At 43.7% G+C, this 14,344-nt stretch overlaps 2 protein-coding genes across 4 annotated transcripts in view; both read left to right on the top strand.

Moving 5' to 3' along the window:
• The first annotated feature begins 1,286 nt into the window (after nt 1-1,286).
• On the top strand, nt 1,287-6,197 carry c18h3orf33 (c18h3orf33 homolog (H. sapiens)). Of its 3 annotated transcripts, none has more exons than XM_079513559.1 (5): nt 1,287-1,448; nt 2,060-2,119; nt 2,608-2,761; nt 4,706-4,866; nt 5,017-6,197. In XM_079513559.1, exons 1-5 carry the CDS (start codon nt 1,332-1,334, stop codon nt 5,272-5,274), a joined length of 750 nt encoding a protein of 249 aa, XP_079369685.1. In that variant the 5' UTR covers nt 1,287-1,331; the 3' UTR covers nt 5,275-6,197. The 3 variants fall into 3 exon arrangements, with proteins under 3 accessions (XP_079369685.1, XP_079369684.1, XP_079369683.1); XM_079513558.1 differs by having other exon boundaries at nt 1,287-1,454; nt 5,020-6,197; XM_079513557.1 differs by having other exon boundaries at nt 1,287-1,454.
• Nucleotides 6,198-7,222: 1,025 nt separating this feature from the next.
• The window catches only part of plch1 (phospholipase C, eta 1), a 65,634-nt gene continuing 58,512 nt past the window's right edge, over nt 7,223-14,344 (top strand). The window contains exon 1 of the mRNA XM_079513719.1: nt 7,223-7,287. The gene's annotated coding sequence lies outside the window, so the exon portion shown is untranslated. The remainder of the gene's footprint in view (nt 7,288-14,344) is intronic.

Genomic DNA, 14,344 nt, shown 5'->3' with positions numbered 1-14,344 from the left:
TCTGCACTGAGACTTCACACTGCGGCAAAGGGAAAGAAACTAAGAACGTGTGTGTTATCAGCGAGATGACAGGGATCTGGTGTAAAGGGAAAATGGAGGGATCCATGCAGACTGCTGTGGAACTCCTTCCAAACATGATGAAACCTGGTAGGACGTCGTGTAGGAGGAGAGCCACTTGAGGGGCCATCCCGTGAAACCAAGGTCACAAAGGGTATCCATGAGAAACTGGTGGTTGATCTAACAGGATTAGATTAAGCCACTAGGCGCGTGTGTTTTTTCCAAAATCAAATCAAGGGTTACTAACCACCACCTAACATCTTATTTTCTTTAACCTGTCATGGCCAAACCACACGATGGAGACATTTCCAAAGCCACCTGTCATGAGTTGTGATCTGATGCCTACCCCTAAGACAGAGTTACGACATTGAGGGGGTAGAAAACTGAGCGCTCGAGCGCTGTTCAAAGTGTTCATGCAGCCTGGAGAGTCAGAGTGACAATTAAGCTGGAGTTTGAAAATATATTTTTCAATGAGGGCGCTGCAAATATCAGCAATTTTAGGCATGTGTGCAACATTACTAAAAAACGATTTGAAATATTGAGATAATTGAAGCTGGTCTGTTCAAGTTTTTGATTGATTGATTGCAGAATTACAGTATATACATTTCAAGCACAAACTCAATACAAAGACTGTTAACTGTGAGTGGACAACCCAATTAAGCATTACACTTGTTTACAAGAGGGTCCACCTTGTTCAATTCATCAAAACATTTAGAGACGTACAAATAACTACACTTGTCAAAGGGAAAATAAACATATACAGTAAGAGGAAAAAGGGGGGGGGTTCAGATTTTACGGAGGCCAGTTTCGAATTGCAGCCGTCCGTAGGTGCCCTTTGAGAGCGGTTTTGAAGGAGTCAAGGGATTCGCATGTCTTAATGACTGTTGGTAGGGCGTTCCACATACACAGTTGCCTGAGTATGTAGAAGAGCCGCCATTGGACTGGCCCCATGAAGTGAACGGAGTTGTCGTAAGACAAGTAACTCTGTCTGATGTTGCGTTCACACGGCGGGGCAGATTAAACGATGCAGTCTACCATTCATTGTCAATGGAAGCCAGCGACATGACGTTGCAAAGGCGCAACGATGCATGTAGCTGCTCCAAATCAACTCACAACGCGTCTCTGTATCGTTACATCTGCCCGTGTGAACGCACCATTACTTTTTTTTATTATTATTATGAACGCACCATTACTATGGCTCTTCCCCAAACCTGGTGACGCGAGGTTACAGGGGCGGAGCCACGTCAGTGTTCCTGGAGTGTAATGTCAACAATATGCCCGCATTGTCCGAGACACAACACGAAACGGAGAAGAAAATACAGAAAGATGAGTCGTCTTCTTACAACATGGTGTCTGTGATATCTCAGTTTGCAGATGATAATTTAACTTTTGTGAGGGTATGAAGTGAACCACGATATCATCGTCTTCTTCCATGCAGTGGTTAGCCTCTTGAATCGAGACCCTAAGTTGTTTACCTTTTCTGTATTTTAGTGGTTCTCAACCAGTGGTCCTTGAGGGGGTTCCACGTGGTCCCCTTATATACTCGAAGGTGGTCCCCAGGCTCCCCAGCTAATTGATGGAGTGTTGGTAACCAAATGGTCCCTTATTAGATCGTTAACTCTTGAGTATAAAATGAAAAATTTGGTTTCAGTTTAGGCTCTCACGAGTTACATTATTGTTAAACATCTGCATTAATTAAGAAGTCTACACAATTAGAGCATGTAGAAGAATTGTTATTTTGATGCCTGTTATCTCTCCTATGGCTATGGTACCACACATAAATACAGCATGGAATTGTGGGACAAAATCATCTCAAATGCCGACTAAATAATGGACCTTGATATGAAAAGGGTTGAAAACCACTGCTGTATAAAGTTAAACAAGGGTCCTGAAAGGGTCTAACTCTATGGCATGCAGTGGTCTGACCCTGTACTGGGTCTGACACTATATAGAACTGGGGATCACACATCTTAACAGGTGTCTGTTCTCTTGTCTTTCACAGAACATTAGCACTGGACTCGCAATTGCTGGTGTTATTGTAATAGCAAGGAGTGTCAGACTGGTAAGTTATCTCAGATCAAGGTGAATGGATAGTCTAACTTTCAATATGTAATGGGGGATAACATATACGCACACAGTCTGACACACAAAAATGGAAAGCATGGCTTTTTGTTTACTAATACTGTTAACACATTTTAGTTAGTTTAAGTATTCAATCAATCAAATAGCCCCTTTCATCACACCAAAACATGGATGTTCTTTATCATACCGGTATACAATGTTTTACTAGATGGAGAGACATGATTTTTGAGTGGTGCAACCACTCCAAGGAACAGCAATGGCCGTGTTAACCTATGTTTGTGTGTGACTATGTTTGTGTGTGACTCATGTGTGACCCATGAGTACCAGTAGGGGCGCGTTGTGCCAGAAAAACAGAGAGAGAGAGATAGTGCTGCACTGTTGCCTGCTAATGAGAGAGAGAGAGAGAGAGATAGGGGGGGGGGGAACTCAGTTCACACAGGTGTGATTTTTTCTAATTAACCTGTTTAGATCACCAAGTTTGGAGCTGTGTGTGAGATCCCTACTCGATTTATTGAGAGGAATGTGAGCCTTCGTGGGAGACTTCATACCATCACAGATACAGGACTGGAAGTGGAACATCTCCCAATATACTTCCCTGTCCTCTCCCATCTATTTTCAAAATGTAAGGGAGTCAACACACACACACACACACACACACACACACACACACACACACACACACACACACACACACACACACACACACACACACATTTGGAAGAAAAGCTAAGAAAAATAGAAAGAATGTTCACATCAGTCATTACATATGTATCATCCATACATATGTTTCTCAAATAATGAATCATAGTTTTTATATATATATTTGTATTAGGAATCTGTATAAATCTCCCCAATTTAGCCATTATACCAATGAATTCATCCCCACACACATTTCTGTGTTGTCACTGCTGACTCACCTGCCAGTGATCGAAGAGGGCCCACTGGGAGGACATCGTCTTACTCCTCCAAACAGGTCCTGCCCAGCCTGTAGAAGTACATGCAATGACTAATATCACCCTCCCCGCCCAGATTCCCTCCCACGAACGAACACATAGATAGACCATAGATATAGAAACCTAGATACCTCATTTGCCGCTGCAGGAGCGACCTGTATCGCAGTCGCCATATCTGGGAAGGCACGCTGCCACTCAAAGTGACTACTGGCACAGTGCGTCTTTTCCGGGACAGAATCTAGGGTGCGCTCGAATAAACAAACGACCAGAGGGCACACCAGTGCGCTCAGTGCCTATATCCGAAAACTCCCTGGGTTACGAAAATACACACCTGCCTCTGATTGGCCTGCCGAACGTCCCCTTCTGTGACACACACGGAAGCTTACTTTCCTTGAAATGGCACCCGAGATACAGACGCCCCAGAGCTGGAGGAGGCGTCTACCTTTCTACGTCTCATAGACACCCGACAAAGCCAGATGCACCACGGTGGATTCGAACCCACAACCTCCTTGGTGGTGGGCACTGGGCAGGGACTTTTACCACTGGCTACCGGCCAGTTTTATTTTTTATTTTATTACTATTAAAATGTATCTAATCACTATCTAGTTGTTAGCTTGGGCGTAGTCCGAAACTTAGTGGGTAGCGAGGCCGTCTGGTAATCAGAAGGTCACCGGTGTGCCCTACCCCCCCCCCCTGCACCCCGGCCACATGTCCCTGAGCAAGATACTCAGCTTCTAGTTCTAACTTTAAAAATAGCAAATATTGTGTTCCTCATGAGTGAGATTGGCTTGTAAGCTTGTTAGTTGGAACAAGTGGGCTACTTTATTAAATTATGTCACTGTCTATGATGTTCAACTGAGTTATCTTATTCATCTGCTCCAGGAAATGCCCCATCAGCACCCTCACTGAGATGAATTCGCATGAAAGGCTGTTCTATAAACTAGTTACAAGTATTACCGTTGTCTCATTTGACCTCTGACTGTTTTAAGGCCATTCTTTGGGGACTGTCCTTTGCATAAAGACAAAGGACAGAGTCAAGGCAAGTCCATTTTATTTATAAGGCTGAAGGGGCTTACATCCTGATCCTATCCTATCCTATTAACATTTTGCTTGTGGTACTTTCACGATCAATGTTAACTGGTGTGTAATGTCCCAAAACGTTGGTATTGTTATACATTGTTACGTCATGTTCAATGGTAATTCTTTCTCTGCGAGGTACGAATATAGTCATACCCCCCAGCTATGGAACATTATCAGCCAGGTACCTCCTCGTATACTCCGTGTATAAGGTGGTTGAGCCCCACAGCAGCTGTTAACATTGATCCGGTTTCTATGCAACGCCTCCGACCTCAGTCACCACCAGCTATGGGACTTTACAACTCCTCTCTGTTTACCTCGGGTTCAAAGCAGGATTTTCAAACCTCCATAAGTCGGAATCTAAGAGAGCTGTCCTTGGTGATCCTCAGCCATCCAAAGTTTGGATGTCATTTGTGACTTTGTACCCCCTACACTTATAAGAACTAATCGCCCCTGATTCAACTCACAGCTTCTATGTACCTGCACAACTAACGGCTAACTGCACATGACCCTCCTTTGTCGTTCTCACTTCTCAGGTGTGCGCACCTCTTCACTTGCAGTGTGTCTAGCAGGAGTGGAGGTGACACCAGAGGGGACGGAATGGATGAAGAAGCACCTGGCTCCTGCTCCTGTAGTCTGGCTAAAATTGATCAGTCGAGAAGAGAACACACTGCACTGTATGGTGTCTTACACTAAGGTAAGGCAGAGAGTGAGAATGCTGTAATTCGCTTGGCTCTAAATCTGTTACCTCAGAGTCAAGAGAATTAAGGGGGGTCTATTTGAATGTAGACAACAATGATATTGAGTTTTCCAGTTAAGTGACCAACTGCTCTCTCTCTCTCTCCAGCAGGGGTCAATGTGGAGCCAATGTGCGAATGAAGAGCTACTTAAGCTGGGTCTGGCCCGCACTGTGCCTATCTCAGGACTGCCCTCTGACTCTCATCTCTGTTGGCGGCTACACAAACGGCTTCTCAAGGCAGAGGTTAAAGCCGAAAAGAAGGGACGAGGACTGTGGAAGGAAGACAGCCTATGGGAGAGGGCATCAAAGGCTGTTAAAGACAATACATTGCTCAGATTCATAATGAGTCTCTTTAAGAGGACTTGATTCATTGAATGATTGATAATTTCAGTGACAAACAAGTGATGCATTTTTTTAGGGTGCATTTTTTAGATTTTTAGGTGAAACCTAAAAAATCTAATAGAAGTTCAGGTTGACCCCCTGAGTTAACTGGGATTGTGTTTGGATTGGAATGCAGAATTAAAACACCACTTTAGATTAATGGACTATCTAATATTGGATATAGTGAATATCGACAGACTAATATCCAGAAGATCTCAGAAATGTTAAGGACTGATGGTTAATTTATAGTCTCATATGGACTGACAGTCTTATCAGGGCATTTTAAAATGCAAAAAAGCACCTTTTTTGTATTATCCCAGCCTTGTAGTATCTCTAACATCCATTCGAATTGATGAAAATGCCATTATTACCAAATATAATACTAATCTCCCTGGCCGGCTTTCAAGTCCATTTTCTAACAACCCCAAATCCCTCTGTCCCTCTGTAGTCCCTCTGTAGTCCCTCTGTAGGCCTACATGTGTGTGTCTGCAGTGAAACACTCCTCTCAAAAAGCAGAGGGATTTATTTTTAATGATGTGCAAAATGTGGGGGTGCACTGGCCCCCCACTGTTGCCATAGAAACGCCAAATTTGAAAGACAAAGCTTATCAGGGGGTAAATCTATAATGCCCCCCCAACCCCCTGGGAATCTTGTGTCTGATGAGGAGGACGCTCTTTAGGGACTCATGAAAGATGGCTTTTAGACTTGACTAAGATATTAGAGCACTTACCCTCCATAACACAAGGGACATCAGAGTAATTGGCCTTTGCTTGATTGTAACTTTATATGAAAACCTGAAGTTACTGTATTGGTAAAAAAATAAAATAAACCTAAAACTCAGATGGGAAATGTTTAGATGATTTTTAGACAACAGTGAACTCTAAACTAAAGAATAAATATATGGTACCCAGGAGAGTTGCCATAGATGTGTGTGTGTGGAGGGGGGGGGGGGGGGGGGGGGTATAGTGAAAGGTAGTGCTTTGTCAATCCAATCTAATGGCCACAAGTAGATTAGAGTGAGGGGTAAGGGGATTTCGGGTCCATGCATAAAGGCAAGAGGAGGAGTCAGGATGGTGGGGTTAGGTTGTGGGGTGAGGAATGGGGGGAGTCGCGGGGGAGACAATGAATCAGCTAGTCTTTCTTTTGTTGTGTAAATGTTACTAGCGGGCTGTTACCGCAATGGTGGCATCTGATTGGTGGATTTGTTTGAATTGTAAGGTGCATTTAAATCTGATGGCTGGTGTTGCCAGACTTTGAACTGTCACTAAGGAAACAGTGGGAAGGAAACTACGGTTCTTTCGTTAAATCAAAGAATTGTAGGCTACTGTGTTTTAGGCTTAGTTTTATGTCCTTTGTGGAGGTTCACACGTTGTAATTTTTTCATTCTAGTATTGTTCAAAAACGTAAAAGACTTATGAAGGATGATTATTACTGCAATGACACACAGGTAATTTGCTGCAATAACAAAAACAAAACAGTAGGCCTACATATATTGTCTAGTTTGTCAGTGATGGTTTATGCTAGTTTGTTTGATTTGAACATTAACTGTATATAAATATAAGTCTTGCATAATATTGGCATTGCCAATTTTGTTGAAATCTGAATGTAATATTCTAATCTGTTCTGTTTATGATCTTATAATATTTTTTTTACATCTCATATAGTACCCTTTTTAATTATTTCCCTCTCTGACAGTGACATAAAGCCAGTGATTTAGTGAGCAAACAATCTGTAGAAAGCATTAAGCCCCAAGGAGTTGTCCGATCCAGCTCCATTCCGGATTTTGTTGTGACTCGTTGGCCACTCATTTGAAAAGGGACCGTGCGTGTGGCGGTAGGCAGGCTTTCCTTCAGTGGAGTTGTGGGGACAGTCTTCTGCTAACGTGTCGGTGGCTCACTTTTGTGCCCCATGGCACGGAAGAAAGGACCCCAAAGGATTATTGTTTTGGCGAAAGTGACACGAGAAAGCTGAGAGCGTGGTCCTCAATCGGAAACACAAGTAGGTCTAAATTATTTTTGTATGAAAGGCTAACACTACACAGAATGTAAACATTGAAAAACTGAACAAATAACCTTTAAAAAAAGAAAGCAATGGCCTGTCTGACATTGTGCCGTTGTAGGCCTATTTGGCTATTTATGTGTTTTCTAATCAGATGATAGCAGTTTAAAAACCTTATGTCAGTTCAAAATCCCTTTTTTCATTAACTTTATAAACAGAAGTGCACCTGTTCACCACATCTGGGGCACGTACGTGCAGCGATAGCTATATTAGAAAGTTTGCCCCAAACTGGACCCTGCCGGTATATCCAGTGTACATTAATCAGGACCATATCAAATGAGTCACTTTGGAATAGATGTGAAGTATTCTGTCGTTCTCGCTGGCATAAAGTTAGACGTGTGCCTAATTTGCCTATGCCTATACTAGGTCTCTACATATACAGTACGCCTACATACATATACTTTTATTTGTGCCTTTTAATTGTTGACAGTAAAATCAACAATTCATCAACATTTCATCTACTTGAGTGACAATAACGTTAATAGTGGCGATAAAAAGTTAAAGTAGGCTACTTTAATCATTTGGCAGTTGAAGCAGAGCAACAGTGATGGATGATAACAAAGGCCTTTATTACACTCAGCCGGTAGCCATCTCAGAAAGAATGGGACAGGACACTCCCCTTTAGAGAGCAAGTCCCTGGGGATTTTTGTTTAAGTGTGTGTGTGTGTGTGTGTGTGTGTGTGTGTGTGTGTGTGCGCGCGCGCGCGCGCGTGTGCGTGTAGGTGTGTGGGAGTGTGTGTGAGAGAGAGAAAGAGAGTGAGAGTGAGAGAGAGATGCAATTCTGTTTACACATTTAAGTTGTACATACTATTTTGTTATTTTGTTTTGACTGTATTATTACACCTTTACTAATGCCAATAAAGCTCCTTTGAATTGAATTCAGAGAGAGAGATGGTAATGTGAGAAGAGCTGGAGTGACACTTAAATAAAGCACACTACGCCCTCCATACAAAGGTGAGGCATTTTACTACCTGCTCTGACAGACCTTATTAACCTCTTAAAAACCATATGGTTGAGCAAATTCCCCCAGTCGCTCTATAGTAGTATCTTTTCTGTTTTGTGAGCTGTTTTGTTTCCACTAGGAAAAAAAATACTTTTAGTTACTCCACTGCGCCTTCTACCGATATTTACCCCGGGAGCAGTATGGGTTAGCACCCCTGCTTGCCTCCTCCGTGAGGAGGAAGCCCAAAAACCTTCGAGGAGGCCTTTAGGAGGGCCATTTGAGCCGCAAGTGGAGTCTGCGGTACTACCGTCTGCCCCTGCAGAACCACTGCGGCTCAAGAATCCACCACTCTGGAATTAAGTGTCTGGTGCTGGGAGTCTGGTGCAATGCACAGGTCCTCGCGGTACTCCTGGTGAGAGCAGGAGTGGACCTGGTGAGACGTAGGAGGGGCCCGGACATGAGGCAACCCACAGAGCCTAGTCCCTCCACTTACCAGAATAGTACCTCTCAGTCCCGGCATAGTAGTTCCGGAGTGGTTCCAACGGATTGTGCGGCCCTGTCTTTCCCTAGTGGTCTGATCGAGGGTAGCTACTGGGACGTAAGTCGGGACTTGATCACCCCGTCTGGGTCACCCGAGTGAGGGGTATGATGTTCGAGAGACCCGAAACCCCGATGACCTTGGGATACATCACTGAGGATACGTCCCAGTTGCATCCAGGCGATGTTATTTTCGCCCAGAGAATTGCCTCATAGAGAATATTCTTCCGCCGGTGAAAAAAAATCCCTTTCTGGCCAAAAAGTACCGTTTATATGTGTGGTGGGGGGCTCAGAGTGCTTCCACTAAGGAAAGTAGGCTTTATAATGACACAACCCGCTTTTGTTTTGGTGAGTAGCAAAAACGTTCTTTTTATTTACGCTAAAGACGAGAGGCTGGTCTGCATTCATGCGAGCAGCGGAAGTCGAGAGTAACATAGCTCTAAATGCAACGCATTAGAGCTATGGACCAGAGCTAGCTGCAAGGGAGGTCTTTGTCAGGCAGAGTTTATGTAGACCATAATTAGACGTGATCTGTGCTTCGACACAGCATTTTTCACATAGTAAGCAAGTACCTGCAACAAGATCAAGTTGAAGCATCATCTCACTCACTCACTCACTCACTCACTCACTCACTCACTCACTCACTCACTCACTCACTCACTCACTCACTCACTCACTCACTCACCCACCCACCCACCCACTCACTCACTCACTCACCCACCCACTCACCCACTCACTCACTCACTCACTCACTCACTCACTCACTCACCCACCCACCCACCCACTCACTCACTCACTCACTCACCCACCCACCCACTCACCCACCCACTCACTCACTCACTCACTCACTCAGCCACCCACCCACCCACCCACCCACCCACTCCCTCCCTCACTCACTCACTCACTCACCCACCCACCCACTCACTCACTCACTCACTCCCTCCCTCCCTCACTCACCCACTCACTCACTCACTCACTCACTCACTCAATCCCTCATTCACTCACTCACTCACTCACTCACTCACACATACACAAAGCGTGTGTATGCGTGCATGTGTGTAAAGGAATGTATCGGCCGTAAAGTGACTCTCTTGTTATGTGACTCAAGCATTATGGAGAGTATCAGTTAGCTGGGCACCGTGGTGGTGTAGGGTTTTATGAGTGGATACAAGACCCTTTGTTGGTGCTGTGATCCCTTATGAATAATTGAAGTACTATGCATGGAGGAGAGACAGGTTGGAAATAGAGAGAGAGAGAGAGACACACACACACACACACACACACACACACACACACACACACACACACACACACACACACACACACACACACACACACACACACACAGACATTCACAGATTATGTAGGAAGTGAATAATACTTCTGTTGACATGCGACAACATGAGTGTGACAGTGAATTACTTATAGATTTGCTTAAATATGTTTATTAACATTAAAATTGGAGACGGTAGTAGGCTCACTCTCTGCCTATTGCCTATTGTGTTGTCTTGGTGCAACATGACATGCTTGTGTAGTCAAGCAGCCAAGATTTTCCTCGTCAACTTCTCTCCTTCCAGAAAGTAAACAGACCTCCTTGTCTGTGAAGTTAAGCAGACCGTGTAGTAGATGGTTAAAGTCTAAACCTAAAAGACCAAAGACCTCTTGCTTGAAATAGATCTGATGATTAACCCAATGACCTTACCCACCCCTCAGTTCCACACTGTAAAACATGTCCCCGATCACCCACTAACCTCTGCGTGTTTACAATGTTGGCTTGAGCCAGACAAGTCAAGATAGCTTCAGATAGCGCCTGTTGATCCTGATAACCTGACAATAACCCTGTTGCTCAATGCCTTGAGAATCCCTAGTCTGTATCAGCTCAGACACTCACTCCATCCATCCATCTATCCATCTTCAACCGCTTATCTGTAGTTGTGTCACGAGGGCAACAGCTCCACCAGAGAGCTCCAGACTTCCCTCTCCAGAGCAACATTAGTAACTTCCTCCTGGGGGATCCCGAGGCGTTCCAAGGCCAATGTGGCGATGTAATCACTCCATCTCATCCTTGGTCTGCCCCAGGGTCTCCTCCCAGTGGGACGGTCAAGGACCTCCCTAGGGAGACGCTTGAGAGGCAAGATCTAACCAGATGCCCGAACCACAAAGCTAGCTCTTTTCCAGGCGAAGAAGCAGCGACTCTACTCTGAGTCTCTCTCGTGTGACTGAACTTCTCACCCTCTCAGCTCAGACACTCCATTCCCTGAATGAGCACTGACTGCTAATACACAATCTTATCACTTCCTACAGTAACTCTCCCTCTCTCTTTCTCACTCTTTCTCTCTCACAATGTAATATGTTCAACTGTCATGGAGATAAGCAAGCAATGTACTTAATTGAATGTCATTTTCATTTATCTTATAATTACTTAATTTCTAGATGATGGTCGATATTCAGCCATCAGATCATGACATTAGTAAAGCTGTTGGATGCTCCAAAACTCACGGCCGTTGTCCTGGTGCTAGACGAGACGTTGAAAATACCCCCCACCATAATCTAAACTCTAAAGGAATGAATAGTCCACTTTAATTACACTTTTGTAGCGGTTTGGCTTGTGTAGTTTATATATAACTCCTTAATATAACTCCAAATATTGGCGAGATATCGTCAGTTTCTCTGTTGATTATTAGTCTCAATATCAGTATTTTATCACGCAAACACAAACAAAGCACATTCTGATGATAACATTATAAGGAAATTATCTGTTGATTTTACTATTTGATCCACTAATAAACCTACACCTGGTGCTTATGGGAAGGGTTCGACAACTGAACGTCCTCTACCTTTATAGAATCGTACAGCCTGTGCACTCGCAGTCTTGCACACCGGTAGGTGTGTGGGAAACTGGGAATATTGTAAAATGGAAGACTGATCTCCTAAAAAGTATATGACAACTTTTGACAAGATTCACGCATGCATGCACAGACTTACGCACACACGCACACTCACACCCCCCCCCACACGCACGCACGCACAAACGCACGCACACAGACACACACACACACACACACACACACACACACACACACACACACACACACACACACACACACACACACACACACACACACACACACACACACACACACACACACACACTTAATTTAATGAAGCAGGACTGAGTACTGACTGTCAGTGTGGTATATTGATCACCTTTGACTTATTGAGTTATCTCAAACGCGACAGCTGGTGCTTCAATTGAGATGAAAGCTGATGCAGCTTTCCGTTTGTCTGTGACAGATTTGTGTGTGTGTGTGTGTGTGTGTGTGTGTGTGTGTGTGTGTGTGTGTGTGTGTGTGCGCGCGCGCGCGCGCGTGCGTGCGTGTGTGTGAAGACATCAAGTCTTCAAAAAATGTGTCCAAAACAGCTGATTTTACATGCGTGGCCAAAGAGTCACGACATGGGTGCTGTTTAGTTGGCCTATTGGCAGTCAAACTGTCAACAAAAATAATTCTTCAAAAATAGCCAGATAATACAGTTAGATAAGTTGGCCTATTTTTGGTATCCAAGCTGTCAATGTTATTACATGAATTAACTACTTAAGCATCATTCCAAGCCCTGACGCGATGCAACACGTTGTGAGCTTGTAGATCTGCTATTCTCACTATTGTTCTTTTTTCTTTTTTTATGATTTGTACTTTATTCAATTTCTTTTGTATATGAAACTGACAGACATAGACAAAACACAACAAAATAAATGCATAACAAAACAAACACATAACAAAACAAAACAAAACAAAACAATATAACAGAGATGCACAGAAATATCCCGCAGTCCACCCCAGCCCCAATTCCAGACATATTCCTTCAGTGCATTTTTCTAAAGTTGCAGCCCGTTCAGAGCTCACTCAGAGCCAGAAACGAATCAGAGTCCTGATACGTGCATATGGTAAAAGCCCCATTTTAAGTCATAGTCGTCCATCCTATTGAGCAGCCTGTATGACAGTCGCTCGTAAGCGGCCAATAGTCCCATCGATGCATCCCAGAGGGATGGAGCAGGTGCAGATGGAGCCTTCCAGTCCTTGACCAACAGCCTCCTACCTGACATAATGGCCGTTTGTATCCATTCAGCTAAAGGAGGAGCAACATGCCTCAATGTGGCAGGATCCCCCAGAATGAACAGACTGGGTGAAAAAGGAATGTGTATGCCCGTTATTCTCTCCAGTCTTTCATGTATAGCAGTCCAATATTCCTGAATTTTGGGACAGCCCCAAAGCATGTGTAAAAGTGTACCGTCTCTATCCTGACACCTCCAGCATTCAGGACCATCAGTCAAGCCGACCCTAAACAATCTCGATGGTGTCCAATATATTCTATTTATAATTTTGAATTGAATCAACCTTGTACGTAGTTCTCTTGACATTTTCCTTCCATTCTTAAGAATTCTAACCCAATCACCATCTGATATTGTAAGTCCTAAATCCCTTTCCCATGGCAACTTGGATGTGAATTTACACTGGTCAGAGGCATCCAGGAACATGGCATAGTATGTAGAAGCCTCATGACCCAGTCCAAATATTTTAAAAATATTTTCCACTGTGTCAATTTTAGGGGGGGGGGTGATGTGAGAGAACCAAAGGTTTTTACCAATAGGTGTCTCAGTTGTGTAAGTACTGCCAGAAGTGATTGTGTGCCTTGTGTGGTAGGCCAAATTCTGTTCTTAATTCTTCAAATGATTTCAAATTGTTTTCTTGGTATAGATCTCCCAAAATCTTTACACCCCGTTGATACCATGGGTCCCAGAGGAAGGGCTTTTTACCTATACAAAGTTTGGGATTTTGCCAGATACTATTGTTCTTTTTTTTAAGTTTGGGAAAATCGTCTTGTTTTGTAAATGTCAACATTTTAATACAGCAATGCATTGAAGAACGATGAAAAGTGAAACTCCTAAAATATCATCTCTGTGTGTTTATATTAAATTACTGTAGTCTTATTCAGATAACCAATCACAGTAACAAAACTGACTTGTGCCAGAGTCGGAGACAGAGAGCGACATTGGGGCTATCTAGTAGGGGAGCATATTTTATGAGATTCATTCACTCCCACTTGCCTGTCTGACACGAAAGAACAGATTGTATTCTCTGGGGAGTTAGAGGCCTTCCCATGGATGAGCCACTAGAGTTACAGACACAGAGAAGAGCCAGGTTCATATTACCAACTACCTCGCCATGACCATGACAACGCTCACACTGGAAGTGAAAAACACATGCTGTCTTTCCCATCAGTCCTTTCCCTTGTTCACAGTTCACATGCACTTTTAGATAGGCTAGCTGATGTATTTAAACTGAACATTTGTCCAAACTATGCTATGCCTGTTCCTATGCCTGCCTGCTTCTTACAGTGTACAGGCAACAATTAATAATTCATAGAATTTTGGATTGTGGCCACTGGCCAAACATTTTCTTTGAGGGGGCGCTAGCCCCTCCGAGTCCTATGTCCAGTGTTGAGGGTTTGTGTAAACAC

Source organism: Electrona antarctica, assembly GCF_951216825.1.
Source record: "Electrona antarctica genome assembly, chromosome: 11".
Lineage (NCBI taxonomy): Eukaryota > Metazoa > Chordata > Actinopteri > Myctophiformes > Myctophidae > Electrona > Electrona antarctica.
Note: the sequence above shows the minus strand (reverse complement) of the source record. Positions and strands in the feature narration are given on the sequence as shown.